The sequence below is a fragment of the Scyliorhinus canicula genome, chromosome 9 (assembly GCF_902713615.1).
Source record: "Scyliorhinus canicula chromosome 9, sScyCan1.1, whole genome shotgun sequence".
Classification (NCBI taxonomy): Eukaryota; Metazoa; Chordata; class Chondrichthyes; order Carcharhiniformes; family Scyliorhinidae; genus Scyliorhinus; species Scyliorhinus canicula.
The window spans coordinates 65152123-65170212 of record NC_052154.1 but is presented as its reverse complement, the minus strand read 5'-3'; the positions used below and the strand labels follow the sequence as shown (position 1 = coordinate 65170212).

At 50.1% G+C, this 18090-nt stretch overlaps 1 protein-coding gene across 4 annotated transcripts in view; it reads right to left on the bottom strand.

Annotated features, from left to right (window-relative positions):
• tsnaxip1 (translin-associated factor X interacting protein 1) overlaps positions 1-18090 on the bottom strand; it is a 131539-nt gene that overhangs the window by 74789 nt on the left and 38660 nt on the right. For all 4 annotated transcript variants that reach the window (XM_038806803.1, XM_038806802.1, XM_038806805.1 and 1 more), the window contains one exon: positions 7386-7524. In XM_038806803.1, coding sequence (XP_038662731.1) covers positions 7386-7524 — 139 coding nt within the window. The remainder of the gene's footprint in view (positions 1-7385; positions 7525-18090) is intronic.

The window sequence follows — 18090 nt, the reverse complement described above, 5'->3', positions numbered from 1 at the left end:
GAAAAAAAATTAATCATGTAACAACCCTGGAGTTTGCACATTCTCCCCGTGTCTGCGTGGGTTTCGCCCCCACAACCCAAAAATGTGCAGAGTAGGTTGATTGGCCACGCTAAATTGCCCCTTAATTGGAAAAAATAATTGGGTAATCTAAATTAAAAAAAAAAAAAATCAGGTAACAACCTGAAACTACTGATCAGAATTTACGGACAAATACTGTCCACATTTGCATGACATGATTTTCTGCCCACTACTTAAACTCAGATGTGGTATGGTGGCACAGTGGTTAACACTGCTGCCTCACAGTTCCAAGGTCCCAGGTTCAATTCCAGCCTTGGATGAATGTCCATGTGGAGTTTGCACATTCTCTCTGTGTCTGCGAGGGTTTCCTCCGGGTGCTCCGATTTCCTCCCACAGTCTAAAGATAGATAGATAGATAGAACAGTACAGCACAGAACAGGCCCTTCGGCCCTCAATGTTGTGCAGAGCAATGATCACCCTACTCAAGTCAACCTATCCACGTAACCCAACAACCCCCCCCCCCCCCCCCCCCATTAACCTTATTATTTAGGACACTAAGGGCAATTTAGCATAGCCAATCAACCTAACCCGCACATCTTTGGACTGTGGGAGGAAACCGGAGCACCCGGAGGAAACCCACGCACACACGGGGAGGACGTGCAGACTCCGCACAGACAGTGACCCAGCCGGGAATCGAACCTGGGACCCTGGAGCTGTGAAGCATTTATGCTAACCACCATGCTACCGTGCTGCCCACTGATGTGTAGGTTAGGTGGATTGGCCGTGCTAAATTGCCCCTGAGTGTCCAAAACGTTAGGTGGGAATACTGGGTTACGAGGATAGGGTGGAGGCGTGGGCTGAAGTAAGGTGCTCATTCCAAGGGCCGGTGCAGACTCAATGGGCCAAATGGCCTGCTTCTGCACTGTTGGAATTCTATGATTCTATGAGATGTTAACCAGTTTATGTTAAACAGAATAATTCTTAGATTAAAATAGCCAGGAAGCTAATATTTGCTAATATTGACAACACAATGTAATTTTCATTTTTGGCTGAGTCAAACTGGCTCTATTCTAATGATTAAATTTAAATATGCAGTGAAATTTGTTTCTGCGATGCACATATTCTTACTATATTGCACTGTGGATAGAACATCCACACTTTTTTAAAAGTTTGAGGTGGGTCAGTAAAGTGAGTATGTAACACGAAGCAAGAAACACATTATTATAGTGAGTTAATCAATAACTGGTAAAATTTATGTATTTTAGTAACCATTCTTCACAATCAAAAATGTTGCGTTAGTTAAATTAGAGACCCATCATATTGTTCAAGTATCTCATTCAAGCTGTTGTAAAATCTACACTTGTCAGCAGTTTTTTTTAAGCCCATCAGAGTGCACTCTCACCTCTCCCCTTCTGCCCCTATCCAGATACATTTACTGTCCAGGGGTTCCAATTTACAGACCTAAACCTTTGGGTCCCCTTGGATAATTGTGCATTTAATCAGCTCAGACCGAGGCGGCACAGTGACACAGTGGTTAGCACTGTTGCCTCACAGCACCAAGGACCCAGGTTCAATTCCAGCCTTGGGTGACTGCCTGTGTCAGGTTTGCACAATCTCCCTGTGTCTGCCTGGGTTTCCACCAGCTGCTCTGCTTTTCCCACAGTCCAAAGATGCGTAGGTTAAGTGGATTGGCCATTCAAAATTGTCCCTTAGTGTTCAAAAGGTTAGATGGGGCCACAGGGATAGAGTGGGGGAGTGGGCCTAGGTAGAGTGCTCTTTCAGAGGATCGCTGTAGACTCGTATGACCGAATGGCCTCCGTCTGCACGATAGGGATTCTATGAAACTGTGTCAAATACCACACTTGAAAATTGACTGTTTTTGGTCCTTGTCCAGCTGGAACCACACTACCCACTAAGGATTTCCATATGGCCATAAGCTATAGGAGCAGAAAAAGACCATTCGGCTCATTGAATCTGCTTTGCCACTCAATCATGGCTGACGTGTTTCTCAACCCTATTTTCCTGTCTTCTCCCCATAACCACTGATACCCTTATGAAGGCAGCACGGTAGCATTGTGGGCAGCACGGTAGCATTGTGGATAGCACAATCGCTTCACAGCTCCAGGGTACTAGGTTCGATTCCGGCTTGGGTCACTGTCTGTGCGGAGTCTGCACATCCTCCCAGTGTGTGCGTGGGTTTCCTCCGGGTGCTCCGGTTTCCTCCCACAGTCCAAAGATGTGCAGGTTAGGTGGATTGGCCATGATAAATTGCCCTTAGTGTCCAAAATTGCCCTTGGTGTTGGGTGGGGTTACTGGGTTATGGGGATAGGGTGGAGGTGTTGACCTTGGCTAGGGTGCTCTTTCCAAGAGCCGATGCAGACTCGATGGGCCGAATGGCCTCCTTCTGCACTGTAAATTCTATGAATCAAGAACCTATCTATCTCTAACATCCGGTGATGGGGATGTACTGAGTTGTCACATATCACGTGGCTCTCCTCTGAAAGACGGAATAATAGACACTTTGAGCTGAATTTACCCCACAAAACCGGACTAAAACATCCCCTCACCCTTAACAACAAGAAATACAGCACGGATGCCAGGAAGCAGCAGATCAAGAGGCTGGAGAGATGCCAAAAACTGCTGAAAAGAGTCAGGAGCGGCGAGCAAGTGGATCAGCAGACCCATGAGGCAAGGGGTCCCTGGCTACTTCAGAGAGAGGGAGACCAGCGACCCGATAAACTAATCCCCCCGCCAGGTGATGGATGGAAGACGTTCCTCATCAGGGAACTGAAGGAGATGAGACGATATCAAGGCTGGAATAAAGGCAGCAGTAAGGTGGCAGTGGCGGAGGCGGCTCGACAGGATGGGAAAGAGATTGGAGACCTATGGAAGCACGATAAAGGAGCTGGAGAAAGCCTCGACTGACTAGAGCGACCGAATTATTGCCCCGGAGGCCGAAATTAAGAGGTTTGTGACAACCCTGGGGAGTCTGAAAGGGAAGGTGGAGGACCAAGAGAACGAATTGAGGCAGACGAACATCAGAATAGTGGGCCTGGCAGAGGGAATCGAGGGCAGGGACCCGACCGACTATGGGGCCAAATGCTGGATAACCTAGTGGTGGAGAGACGGTTTCCCCAAGCCGCTAGAGATCGTCAGGGCTCACAGGTCGCTCCGGCGAAAACTGAAGGCAGGGGAGCAGCCGAGAGGGTCATAGCCAAGCCGCACAAATACCAAGACCAGAAAAGGATCCTTCCCTGGGCCAGACAAATGAAGGCTTGCAACTGGGAGGAACACAACATCAGAGTCTACCAGGATATTGGGGTGGACCTGGCAAAGCACAGGGCAGAACTTACGGCAAAATTAACCCTGCACAAAATCAAAATTAAATTTGGGATGCTGTACCCAGCCAGGCTCTGCGTAACATACATTAAGCAAGGAACATTACTTCACTGCCCCTGCAGAAGGGGACGAGTCCATCCAAAAGACTGGTCTCGATAGACAGCAAAGGAGACAGTGATAAAGAAAGCACAGAGGAGGCAAAGAAGAACCAATGGACAATTGTACGGAACGTCATCGCCTCATTATGAATAGGGGTACCAGTTTGTAGAAAGGTGGGGTGAGTGCAGCAGAGCACAGGAGAGGATGAGGAGGAGGTACCAACAGAACGGGCATAAGAGGGGCAGACGGACTCCAGGTTAGTGTCTATCACACGAGTGGGAAAGCTAGCACCAGGAGGTATGAGTGAGGGGGGGGGGGGGGGGTGTGTGTGTGTGTGTGTGTGTGTGTGTGTGTGTGTGTGTGTGTGGTGCATCTTCCACCAGGGAGAGGGCGTTTAGCAGGGGGTGTGGGAGGCACAACATTGGGAGGGAAAACAGAGGGGTAAACAAAAGGGGGGTATGAGAGGGGTGGCCATGGGATGTAGGGGGCCAGCAAGTGGGGAGGAAACAAATCCGCAGGGGAACAAAATGACGAGGGGGGTGCTCTCGAGCTGTGGACAGGACCCACTGATGAACAGGTCAAACCCTGAACGGGGAAAACGGCAGGCATGGCTGGAGAACTGGGAACATTTATGGAACAGATGAGGGCTGTGGACCCATACGGTTTATGCACCAGGTGAGAGGGAATTTTATTTCTTCTCACAAGTACACAAGGTCTATACCCATATTGATTTCTTTGTAGTGGGAAATCATTACTACCAGAGATAGTCAGAGAGGAGCACTCCGTGCTTGTAATCTCCAACCATGCTCTACACTATATGGATGTGAAGTTTGGGTCAGGCCATGTCCAATACCCCACACGGAGGTTGGACATGACCCTCTTGGATGATGAGGTCTTCTGCCAGAAAACACTACAGGCTATTAGATGAATATATCACTAACAACGGAACGAGGAGGTCGCGCCCTCCACGATCTGAGAGGTGCTGAAGACTATGATTAGAGGAGAAATTATCGCCTATAAGGCACCCAGAGACAGGAAAGAGGCGGTGGCTATTCCGGAGGTTGACAGAAGATACTCTGAGGCTCTAACTGTAGAGCACCTGGCGGAGCGGAAAAAGCTGCAAATGGACTTTAATCTGCTCTCCACCAGGAAGGCAGCGCACCAACTCTGCCAGACACGGGGGACTTTCTACGAACACAGGGATAAGGCTAGCCGCCTGCTGGCTCACTAGCTGAGAAAGCAGGTAGCCAGAAAAGAAATAATGCAGGTGAAGGATCATGGAGACGGACTGGTAGCCAAACCAAAAATTGTCAACCAAATGTTCAAGGCCTTCTACCTCTGAACCCCCCAATGGGGACTCGGTGATGAAACAGTTCCTCGATGGACTGGACTTTCCAGTTGTCGGGAATGATAGAGGAGGGGGCTGGGAGAGGTCATGGAGAGCATCAGCTCCATGCAGGTGGGGAGGCGGGACCCGGCGGGTTCCTGGCGGACTTCGACACCCATAGGTTAAGAACTTGCAAAGAGTGACAGCATTCCCACGGTCCCTGAGATACACAATGCTAGAGGAGCTACTGGACGTGGGTAAGCTGGGAAGGGTGAACTGCGGGGACCTGTACTGACAACTATTAGAATGGGCACGCTCTCCACTGGATGAAACACGGGGAAAATGGGAGGAAAAACCAGGGATGGAAATAGGGTGGGGACTCTGGGGCGAAGCACTGAACTGGGCCAACTCCACCTCCCCGTGCGCAAGGCTAAGCCTCATGCAACTGAAAGTGGTGCACAGATCACATCTGGCAAAAACTTGAATGAGCAGGTTCTTCACGGAGGTGGAGGATAAATGTGAATGGTGCCAGGGAGGTCCAGCCAACTACACCCACATGTTCTGGGCATGCCCCAGACTTTGCAGGTTCTTCAAGCAATATCCAAGGTGTGGGGGTGAAGGTAGAGCCCTGCCCGAGAGTAGCAGTCTTCGGGGACCAGCCAGTATTATTCATGGGGAAGTGGGCCAATGCCCTTGCCTTTGCATCCCTAGTCGCCCGCCGTAGAATCCTGCTTGGCTGGCGACTGGGTGCAGACTAACTGGCAGACCTGTTGGAATTCCTCCACCTGGAGAAGATCAAATTCGCTATCCGAGGGTCAGAGGAGGCCATTCACCAACTTGTTCCAGGATCTGGGGGATGAAAGAGAAACACAGGACTGCAGGGAACAGACAGGGAGGGGAGGGGAGGGGGCAGAGAGAGAGGAGGGGGAGGCTGTTGAACAGCTGAAATGGATAATAGGGGGCCTAGAACAAGGCCACAAAGAACAGAACCCCTCCCAAAAAAATCAGGTTAGGGGGGGGGGGAAAGGGAAAAAGAACCACATATATATAAATAGATGACAATTGCCCACTGTAGAATGAGACCTAAGAAAATATCGTACTGTACCGTGTATAAAATGAAAAACTGAAATAAAAACATTCTAAAAAAAAACTATCTCTTTCTGTCGTAAAGCAGCTCAGTGGTTTGGCCTCCACAGCCTTCTGCAGCAAAGAGTTCCACAGATTCACCACCCTCTGGCTGAAGAAATTCCTCCTCATCTCTGTTTTAAAGGATCGTCCCTTCAGTCTGAGGCTGGGGTTCTAGTTTCTCCTACTAATTAAAACATCTTCTCCACGTCCAATCTGTCTAGGTTCTCGGTATTCTATAATTCTCATCCTTCTAAACTCCATTGAGTACAGACCCAAAGCTGAGTAAGAGATTTCCCAATGATAGATCTACCCCTCTAGGTTCTAATAAAAATTCAGGTTTGGTAACCAAAACTTACCAATGCTTTGGGAATACCAGACTACCAAAACTGCCTCACACAGTTTACTTGACTCCAAACATCCAAAACCTGTTACCTTGAAACCACCTGGACCCCAAAGTGATCCTATTTCAAACATAAGATGATCGTTACTGTGGGACTCTTAATTTAACTTCTAATAAGAATCGGTAGTCCGGTTGGTGGGAGGTGTCAAAAATAAACTTTATTATTGTTAATTACTCACTTGAATAAAAGCTGAAGGAAATCTTAGAAACTAAATATCAGACAATACACAAAAAGCACGAAGCACAAAAGGAAATCACTTTAAAACAAACAAACAGACAGATGATTCAAGAATTCAGGAACAAAGATTCCACCACGAGGTCCTACTTTTTAAAAAATAAATTTAGAGTACCCAATTCATTTTTTCCAATTAAGGGGCAATTTAGTGTGGCCAATCCACCTAGTTGGCACATTTTTGGGTTGTGGGGGCAAAACCCACGCAAACACGGGGAGAATGTGCAAACTTCACACGGACAGTGACCCAGAGCCAGGATTGAACCTGGGACCTCAGCGCTGTGAGGCCACAGTGCTAACCCACTGCGCCACCATGTTGCCCTACGAGGTCCTACTTTTAAGGGAATTCTTATCTCTGGTTTAACCCTTCATTTACTTTCATTGGCTTCTAATTTTCAGCTGAGACCTCCTGGTTTGTTCAAATAAATGTCTGTTACTTAGAAGATTATTTGTTAATCAAAAATTGGACGTTACTCAAGATTGAGTTACCTATTGAAACTAGCTTGGCGTCTATGTGCGCAATTATAGGAAAAGTACTATATATGTTTTCCCGCACCTACCATGTTACACAGCTTGGCGGAGACCTTGCTGGAACTGATTAGTTGATGAGGCAGAGAACAATGCATTCTCAGTGCTGAATACACTGGAATACAGTGGTTGATTCATTATATGAGACACTGATTGATTTCAGACAGTCAAGACACTTTTAAAATTTTTGCCTCTTAGCTAAAAGCAGTGAACTAGCAACTATTTGAATAAAACTATGATTAAAACTAGACTCTATCAGTTACTAGTTAGTCATTAGACAACTGAAGTTTACAATCCTGAATATCATCTTTCACCTTCATGTTTATGAGAATCTGTTGACTCTTCTTGTTGATATCGGAGATGATTCATATCTGAAATCAGAAGTTTACGTGCATCATGTTGTTCTCGATATCGTTGATATTCAGCTGCCAGTTCTTCCTTAAGTTTTCTGACCTGAGAAAATAATAAAAATGAATACAAATCAGTACAATGGAATTTCTGCACATCTTTTGTTTTTGAAGAAATTTATTTTTGTATGATTTTTGGCCTCATCTAGGCCAGGAATGTTGGAAATTGGAATACTTTTGATTAATTAAGTAGTGCAAATCACAGCATTATTAAATTAATTTTTTCACTTTACTTCAAAATATTCCGCAACCCAAATAATTGGGTACTCTAAATTTAAACATAAAAAAGGAAAAAAAAGATTCCATGGCAATATTCAAAGAGGAATAGTTTTCCTGGTGTCTTGGCCAAAGCCCACTTGTCAACCAAGGAAATGTAAAAAATGGGTGTGGTGATGTACCTATGGGCTATGTCAGATTTGGCTGGTGTGAGACCTCCAACCAGCAGGTGGCGGTGCAGAAACACCATGCGGTCTCCAGGCCAAGGTCATGTGACCTGAATATAAAGAGGGGCACATCCGGCCATCTGCAGAATAAAATATAGAGCGTAATAGACGTACATGTAATTGGTCAGCACAAGGAGTAAGTTCTAGCGGAGTAGCAAGACTGCACGATAACGTGCTCTGCATCAGATTGTCATCCTACCGCACGAGATACAATAAAAGGATCTTGGCTTGGACAGATTGAAGTGTTTGGTGAGTTCTTCTTAAAGTACAAGGAACCAAACACAACATAGTACCAGGTGTGCTGAAGATTTGAGGTTGGCAGTGACAGTGACAACGTTAGGCATTCTGCTTGAAGACCATTCTGCTTGAAGGCTTGGTGAACTGCAACCTGAGACGACCCAATGTATTAAAAAAAATGCTGAATTGAAGAGGCTGGTTTAGCACAGGGCTAAATAGCTGGCTTTGAAAGCAGACCAAGGCAGGCCAGCTGCACAGTTCAATTCCCTTATCAGCCTCCCCGAACAGGTGCCGGAATGTGGCGACTAGGGGCTTTTAACAGTAACTTCAGTTGAAGCCTACTCGTGACAATAAGCCATTTTCATTTCATTTCAATCTCGAGATGGATGGACTGAAGGCCCCCCACCAACTTCAGATATCCGGTAATGTAGGTGAGAAATGTCGGCTGTTCAAACAGTAGTTCGAACTTTATGTGTCGGCATGGACCTTCAGGTCCAGCCTGATGAAAGGCGAATCGCATTGCTGCTAACATTGGCAGGTTCACAAGCGCTTGAACTATATAACTCATTTGTCTTTGGCTGGATGTGTGGCTGCTGGCGGACTAAGAGGTTTGCAGGCGGCTTAGCAGGCCCACTCTGGAGACTGGATGTGGGGCTGCTGACGGAAGAAGAGGTTTGCGGGTGGATTAGCAGGAACATCCAGGATTACCTGGAAACAAACAATACGGGTGAGGTAGCAGCGGCAACGGTCTGGGAGGCTCTGAAGGCAGTTGTCAGAGGGGAACTCATCTCAATTCGATCCCATAGGGAAAAGAGAGAAAAAGTGGAAAGGGAGAGACTGGTGGAGGAGATACTCCGAGTGGACAGGAGATACGCGGAGACCACCGAGGCAGGGCTACTGAGGGAGCGGTGGAGTCTGCAGACGGAGTTTGAACTGCTGACCACAGGGAAAGCGGTAGCTGAGGAAGGCAAGGGGGGGCAGTCTATGAGTACGGGGAGAAAGCGAGTAGAATGCTGGCACACCAACTGTGAAAGAGGGAGGCAGCCAGGGAAATCGGGGGAGTAAAGAATAAGGAGGGTAGCACGGTCTTGGATCCAGGGGGGGGTGAACGGAGTCTTTAAGGAATTCTATAGTCAACTATATGAGTTGGAGCCCCTGACGGGAGCGAAAGGGATGAAGCAATTTTTGGACCAGTGGAGCTTTCCAAAGGTGGAAGAGGACCTGGTGGAGGGGCTGGGGGCCCCGATAGAATTGGAGGAGATTGTCAAGGGTATAGAGGGCATGCAATCGGGTAAAGCCCCGGGGCTGGACGGTTACCAGGTAGAATTCTATAAGAAATTTTCGGAAATATTGAGCCCACTCCTGATGAGGACCTTCAATGAGGCCAGAGAGAAAGGAACCCTCCCCCCAACAGTGTCACAGGCTTTGATCTCACTCATTCTTAAACGAGGACATTGCGGGTCATACAGGCCGATTTTGCATTTAAACGTGGATGCCAAATTGCTAGCTAAGATTCTGGTCACAAGAATTGAGGATTGCGTCCCAGGGGTGATAGAGGAAGACTAGACTGGGTTTGTTAAAGGCAGACAACTCAATACCAATGTCCGGAGACTTTTGAATATTATTATGGTGCCCTCAGAGGGAGGAGGGGGGTGGAACATCGGGTCTCGCTATATGCGGATGATTTGCTCCTGTACATTTCGGACCCTGTGGAGGGGATGGGGGAGGTTCTGCGGATCCCGAGGGATTTTGGTAGTTTTTCAGGGTACAAACTGAACATGGGAAAGAGCGAGTTGCTTGTGATCCAGGCCAAGGGGCAGGAGGAGAGACTGAAAGAGCTACCGCTCAGGATGGTAAAGAAAAGTTTTTGTTACCTGGGTATACAGGTGGTGAGGCACCCTCAATTATGGCGCGAGAGCGAGGTCGGTAATCAAAAGGCTTTAATCTACAGAGAACAGGACAGCATTCGAGAGAAGTGTGTTCGCCACATGGAGCCTTATCCTATATACCGTTTCCTGGGGGCGTAGCCAGAGGCGGAGTCCCCCAGGGTTCCAAGCCTCTTAAAGGGGCAAGGTATTAAAGATCAGGTATAGTTTACGGCAGTTATTAATACCGTTCATCACAGGTGGCCAGGAAATGGGACGCGCTGCACAGGCTCAACCTGACACGGTTGGTGGAGCAAATGGAGGGGGACTTTAAAAGGTGGGATATGCTACCACTGTGACTGGCAGGGAGGGTGCAGACCGTGAAAATGACTGTCCTCCCCAGATTTTTGTTTGTCTTTCAGTGACTCCCCATCTTCATCCCCAAGGCCTTTTTTAAGCGGGTGAGTAGGATTACGGGCTTTGTGTGGACGAATAAGATCCCGTGAGTAAGGAGATCGCTGTTGGAGCGCAGTCGGGGTGGGAGGGGGTGGGTTGGCGCAACTACTACTGGGCAGCCAATATAGCTATGATTAGGAAGTGGGCGATGGGGGGGTGGGAGCAGCTGGAGGCGGCGTCATGTAAAGGTACTCGTCTGGGAGCTTTAATAACGGCTCCTTTGCCGTTTTCGTCGACCCGTTACTCCACATGGCCAGTGGTGGTGGCGACACTGCGGATCTGGGGACAGTGGAGGAGGTACAAGAAGGTGGAGGGAGCGTCGGTCTGGACCCCGGTATGCAACAACCACAGGTTTGTCCCGGGTAGGATGGATGGTGGGTTCCAGAGCTGGCAGAGGGCAAGCATCAGAAGAATGGGAGATCTATTCGTAGACGGAAGCTTTCCCAGTTTGAAGGCGCTAGAGGACAAATTTAATCTGCCGCCAGGAAATGCCTTTAAATATCTGCAAGTATGAGCCTTCCTGAAAAAACAGGTAGTGGCCTTTCCGACGCTGCCACCACTGAGGATACAGGACAGGGTGGTCTCCAGCACCTGGGTGGGGGAGGGGAAGGTGTCGAATATGTACCAGGAACTACAGGAGGCGGAGGAAACTCCGGGGGAGGAGCTCAAGGGCAAGTGGGAGGAGGAGCTAGGTGAGGAGTTGGAAGCGGGTCTGTGGGCAGAGGTCCTGGGCAGGGTTAATTCCTCCTCATCATGTGCCAGGCTTAGTCTAATTCTTTTTAAGGTGGTCCACCGGGCACACATGACGGCAGCGAGAATGAGCAAGTTTTTTGGGGTAGAAGACAGTTGTATGAGGTGCAAGGGCAACCCTGCAAACCATGTCCACATGTTTTGGGCATGCCCGGAGCTTAGAAAATTCTGGCAAGGGTTCGCAAGGGCAATGTCCAAGGTGTTTAACACACGGGTGGTGCCAAGTCCAGAGATAGCAATCTTTGGAGTGTCAGAAGACCCGGGAATTCAGGAGGCGAATGAGGCCGACGTCTTGGTCTTTGCCTCCCTAGTAGCCCGGAGACGGGTTTTATTAATGTGGAGGGACTCGAAGCCCCTGAGTGTAGAGACTTGGGTTAACGATATGGCTGGGCTTCTCAGCCTCGAGAAAATAAAGTTTGCCTTAAGAGGGTCTATGCTAGGGTTCTCTCGGAGGAGGCAGCAGTTCGTCGACTTTCTTGGGGAAAATTAAAATGTCAGCAGCAGCAGCAATCTGTGTGTGGGGGGCGGGGGCGGGCGGTGAGTGCTTCATTGGGATTGTGTGGGAAGACTGGGTTGCATGGGGTAATGTCTATTTAATTGTTATTGTATATTCTCTTTTTGCATTATGTTAATGTTCACTCTAGTTTGTTTTGTTATTATGGTTACAACTGTTTTTTTATGAAAAATTCTGCAAAAGCTTAATAAAAATACTTTTTTTAAAAACTCATTTGTCTTTGAAAGTGAGGGGGATCTGAAGAACTTTGATGAAGTGATAAAGCGCTTCGATAAGCATTGTTTCCCCAAGAAGAATCAAACATTTGAGTGCCATATGTTTTGTATGCATACCCAGAGACTTGGCAAATTGTTGAGAGTTTTGTTCCAGACTTGAGGTTGAAGGCCCAGTCATGCAACTTCAGTGACTTAAAATCTTAATCCGTGGCCAAATTGTCTTTGGTTTCTTGATGATAAGCTTCGGGCAATATTATTGCGGGAGCAAGATTTTGTGCTGGAAAAGGCACCGAAGATTAGCCAGGCGAGCGAGATTGCAGCACAAAGAATACACAGACAGTGACCCAGAGCCGGGATCGAACCTGGGACCTCGGCACCGTGAAAACAGCAGTGCTGACCACTGTCCCACCGTGCTGCCCATTTGAGTAATGTTTAGGGAGGCAAAACAGATCGAGGTCATAGCCTTGTTCATCATCGGTGATCACCACGCAGTCAGCTGCCACCATCGCACTTTGACCCTGGGTTCAGGTACCAACATTCCCGGGCCGCATGCGCACTGATGCATTTTTTTAGCTGGTTGCGGCCATTATTTTCAAAGCAGCTCGCAGCCAGCATTGTTAAAAGCCGGCTGCTGCGGCTGTTATTCATGAATTCCCTTGATTGGGAATGCCGCAATGGTTGGCTCCACCACCCACCTGCGGGTCACGACCCTCATTTTGAAAATGCCTGCCTTGAGCTCTATAACCAAAATCCCTAACAGCTGACGGTAACTATAACTTTGAAAAAGGAGATAAACCTCTGATGGTAAATTTAATTTTCTCCAACTGCAAAAAGGACATTAAGTGGTCAATGGCAGCACGGCGGCACAGTGGTTAGCACTGCAGCCTCACAGTTCTGAGGTCCCAGGTTCGATCCCAGCTCTGGGTCACTGTCCTTGTGGAGTTTGCACATTCTCCCCGTGTTTGCGTAGGTTTTCCCCACAACCCAAAGATGTGCAGGGTAGGTGGATTGGCCTCCCTAAATTGCCCCTTAATTGGAAAAAATTAACTGGGTACACTAAAGTTTTAAAAAATGGAGTGAGTGGTTGCACACAGGGCAACTCCACCTTGGAGGCATTGGTTTGGGCACTTGAGACCCATTAGAGGGATAGTTCCGGCATAAACATGGTGCGGAATGGGTAGGGGAGGAGTTCTCCCCACGATTGACATATTCTCGCTACCAAACCCGGCAAAATAATAATATAATAATCTTTATTTCAAAAGTAGGCTTACATTAACACTACAATGAAGTTACTGTGAAAAGTGCCAAGTCGCCACATCCCGGCGCATGTTCGGGTACACGGAGGGAGAATTCAGAATGTCCAATTCACCTAACAAGCATGTCTTTCGGGACTTGTGGGAGGAAACCAGAGCACCCGATAGAAACCCACGCAGACACAAGGAGAATGCACAGACTCCGCACAGGCAGTGACCCAAGCCGGGAATCGAAATGGGACCCTGGCGCTGTGATGCAACAGTGCTAACCACTGTGCTAACGTGCCGCCCCACTCCTATACAGGGAAGATTTCACTTTGTTTTTCTTGGCTACGTCTTTTCTTGGCTAGGGCTGCACTCTTGTCCTGCTATAATCTGACAGAGTGGCCATCCCATGTAAAATCCTGGTGCTCTCTTGCCCATCGAAGCACCAACTCCTTCACCTTAAAGCTGTGAAACCATGCAATGAGTGCACGAGGCTGATCGCCAGAAAAAAGCTTCGGTTGAAGCGAACAGTGAGCCCGGTCTAATTCTGGGCGATGGAAATAGATCTCACCCACCATTTTGTGGAACTGATCCAAGAAATACGGTGTAGATGTGCGACCTTCGATCCCCTTCGGTAACCCCACAACACAAACATTTTGTCTTCTGGATCTGTTCTCCATTCAACTTGGATGACAATGCCCTGCTATCCTTGATTATAGTGGCACGATTGGACTCCAATTAGGTGATCCTATCATTATGGTCAGACAATGTAGTCGACATGCCCATGATCGTGGCTCCTTGTGCTTCGTCGGTCTGGCAGGCGATCTTGAGAGCTGAACGAATGGGTCCAAGGCCTACTCGATTGATCTTTCAAGATCCGAAGTCAAGCATCACTGATATTTCTCAAGCTCAACCGCCAAAATATTGCTGAGTATTTCAGCCATTAGTGGAGTGAATGGAAAGAAGCTGCTGTCGCCATCTTACCTCCAGTGAATCTGTGGGAGGGTTCAGAGTCTGCCGTTGTAATTTAAGCTGATTCTTTTCGGGCTTGTGGTGGTATGATTAGCATAGCTGCCTGCCATTGGTGCAGAACACCGGCTTACCATTGGCCCTGGTCGGTCATGTGCCTCTCGACCGGTTGGTTGAGACCAGTCATGTGACGGCTCCCCGATTGGTCGAGAGGCTGTTAACCCCGCCTCCAGGGCTGGGTATAAATACCCAGTACTCCCGGTGATCGTCCTTATACTGTAATCGACCGCAGGGCTAACATCTAGCTGATTAAAGCCATACTTTTGTCCAGCAACTCTTCTCGCGTTCAAGTGATGGTACATCAATTTAATCAGCTAGCTATTTGAAGATGGAGCTCCGGATCAAGCCCGAATGCCTCCGCATCAGCCCGCAAACTCAGAACGCATCGGAAATCTTCAAGTATTGGCTGGCGTGTTTCGATGGCTACCTGGCGTCCGCAAGCAGCCCCCCCTACCATGGCACAGAAGCTTCATATTCGCCATTCCAGCGTGGCCATGGCGGCCTGCGCGATGATAGGGAGAAGAAACAGAATACGACGCGGCCATGGATAAGCTGAAAGGACAGTTTCTTAAGCCGGTAAACCGAGTGTTCGCCCGACATCTGCTGGCTACCAGAAAACAGTTCCCCGGTGAGTCATTAGACGATTTTTACCAGGCCCTCGCTGTCCTGGGGAGGAATTGCACCTGCTCCAAATTTCAGCCACTGAGCACATGGAACTTTTGATCAGAGATGCTTACATGGCTGGGATGCAGTCCGCCGCAATCTGCCAGCGAATGCTGGAAAAAGATGACCTCAGCCTAACTGAGGCACGGACTCTCTCCACCTCCCTGGAGGTCGCCGACTTAAATGCCCGCGCCTATGTCCCCAGCCGCGCTGCAGCGCCTTGGGCCTCCTGGCATGCTTCCCCACAGCCATCCGCCGCTCCCGACCCCCCTCAGGCCTGTGCCGCAGGATGCCCCGACAAGTCCGCGGGGCCCCGCTGCTATTTCTGTGAGTTCGCCAAACACCCTCGCCCGCGCTGCCCGGCCCGCCCTGCCCTTTGTAAGAGCTGCGGGAAGAAGGGCCATTTTTCGTCGGTCTGCCAGGCCAAATCAGTCACTGCTGTGCCGCGCAGCGACCGGGGATCTCCTCCTCCGGGCCCTTCCAGCGCACCATGCCAATCCCCCCTCCCCCCCCCGCCCCCCTGCGCGCCTCTCCTCCTCCGGGCCCTTCCGGGCCCTTCAAGCGCACCGTGCCAATCTCCCCCCCCCGCTCCCGGGCTCAGCCACTCCAATCGCCCCGCCGGCACTGCTAACCCTGCCCCCAGCAACCACGAGGGTCCTGCGGGCGCCGCCAACCTGGGCCCCGGACGCCGTGTGCGGGTCCTGGGCGCCGCCATCTTGGGGTCCCGACTCCACGTGCGGGTCCTGAGCGCCGCCATCTTGGGGCCCCGACTCCACGTGCGGATCCTGGGCACCGCCATCCTGGACTGGCACACAAGGTCCTGCCAGCACCTACTCGGCCGACGACGACTATGACGATGGATCTTCTCCGCGGCTCGCGGCCATTCAGCTCGACTAGTCACGTCCATGCACGCTCGCCAAGACGACGACGCTAATCCACCTCAACGGGCACGAGACGGGCTGCCTGCTGGACTCCGGGAGCACGGAAAGCTTTGTACACCCTGACACGGTTAGACGCTGCGCGCTCCCTGTCCATCCTGTAAAACACAAAATCGGGTTAGCCTCAGGTTCACACTCCGTCCGCATCACCGGGTGCTGCATCGCGGACCTCACGGTCCAAGGGAAGGTTTTTAAAAATTATAAACTCGTTATCCTCCCCGACCTTTGTGCACCGACACTCCTAGGACTGGACTTCCAGTGCAACCTGCAGAGCTTGACCTTCCAATTTGGCGGCCCTATACCCCCCTTACTGTCTGCAGCCTCGCGTCCCTCAAAGTGAACCCCCCCTCCTTGTTTGCTTATCTCACCCCCGATTGCAAACCCGTCGCAACCTGGAGCAGACAGTACAGTGCCCAGGACCGGACCTTCATCAGGTCCGAGGTCCAGAGGTTGCTGAAGGAAGGGGTCATCGAGGCCAGCAACAGTCCCTGGCGAGCCCAAGTGCTGGTGGTCCGGACTGGGGAGAAAAACCGGATGGTCATCGACTACAGCCAGACGATCAACCGGTTTATGCAACTGGACGCGTATCCTCTCCCCCGTATTTCCGCCATGGTAAACGAGATTGCGAAATACAAAGTCTTCTCCACTGTGGACCTCAAGTCCGCTTATCACCAGCTCCCCATCCGCGTGAGTGACCGCAAGTACACCGCGTTAGAGGCTGATGGGCGCCTCTACCACTTCCTCGGGGTTCCATTCGGTGTCACAAATGGGTTCTCGGTCTTCCAACAGGAAATGGACCGAATGATCGACAAGTATGGATTACGCGCTACCTTCCCGTACCTCGATAATGTCACCATCGGCGGCCACGACCAGCAGGACCATGACATCAACCTACGAAAATTCCACCAAACCGCAAAACTCCTTAACCTAACTTACAATAAGGATAAGTGCATGTTTAGCACCGACAATATAGCCATCCTCGGCTACGTAGTGCGTAACGGAGTGATTTGCCCCTACCCCGAACGCATGCGCCCCCTGATGGAACTCCCTCTCCCCAATACCCTGAAATCCCTTAAACGCTGCCTGGGTTTCTTCGCTTACTACGCCCAATGGGTTCCCAATTACGCCGACAAGGCCCGTCCCCTCATTCAGTCCACGACCTCCCCGCTGTTGTCAGATGCCTGCCAGGCCTTTAGCCGCATCAAAGCGGACATCGCAAAGGCCACGATGCGCGCCATCGATGAGTCCCTCCTCTTCCAGGTAGAGAGCGACGCATCAGAAGCAGCTCTGGCGGCCACCCTGAACCAAGCGGGCAGACCCGTGGCCTTCTCCAGAACCCTCCAGGCTTCCGAACTCCGCCACGCCTCAGTGGAAAAGGAAGCCCAGGCCATAGTCGAAGCTGTGCGACATTGGAGGCACTATTTGGCCGGCAGGAAGTTTACCCTCCTCACAGACCAACGGTCAGTGGCCTTCATGTTCGATAATGCACAGAGGAGCAAGATTAAGAACGACAAGATCTCGCGGTGGCGGATCGAGTTGTCCACGTACAACTACGATATCTTGTATCGTCCTGGGAAGCTCAATGAGCCTCCTGATGTCCTGTCCTGCGGTACCTGCGCCAGCAAGCAGATAGACCGCCTCCGCCCCCTCCACGCGGACCTCTGCTATCCAGGGGTGACCCACTTCTATCATTTCATAAAGACCCGCAACCTGCCCTACTCCATCGAGGAAGTCAGGACAGTAACCCGTGACTGCCACATCTGCGCAGAGTGCAAACCGCACTTCTACCACCCCGATTGCGCGCATCTGATCAAAGCATCCCGCCCCTTCGAACATCTCAGCATCGACTTCAAGGGGCACCTTCCCTCTAGCAACATTTACTTCCTGACTGTGATCGATGAATATTCCCGCTTCCCCTTCGCCATTCCCTGCCCCGACATGACCACATCGACCGTCATTAAGGCCCTCCTCTCCATCTTCTCCCTGTTCGGCTACCCCGCGTACATACATAGCGATCAGGGGTCCTCCTTTATGAGCGACGAGCTGCGTCAGCTATAACCCTCGGGGTAACGGACAGGTCTAGTGGGAGAATGGTACCATCTGGAAGACCATACTACTGGCCCTCCGGTCCAGAGATCTCCCTATTTCCCAATGGCAAGAGGTTATCCCCGATGTCCTACAATCTATCCGCTCCTTCCTCTGTACCACAACAAATCAGACACCTCATGAACGTCTTCTTGTTTTCCCCAGGAAGTCATCCTCCG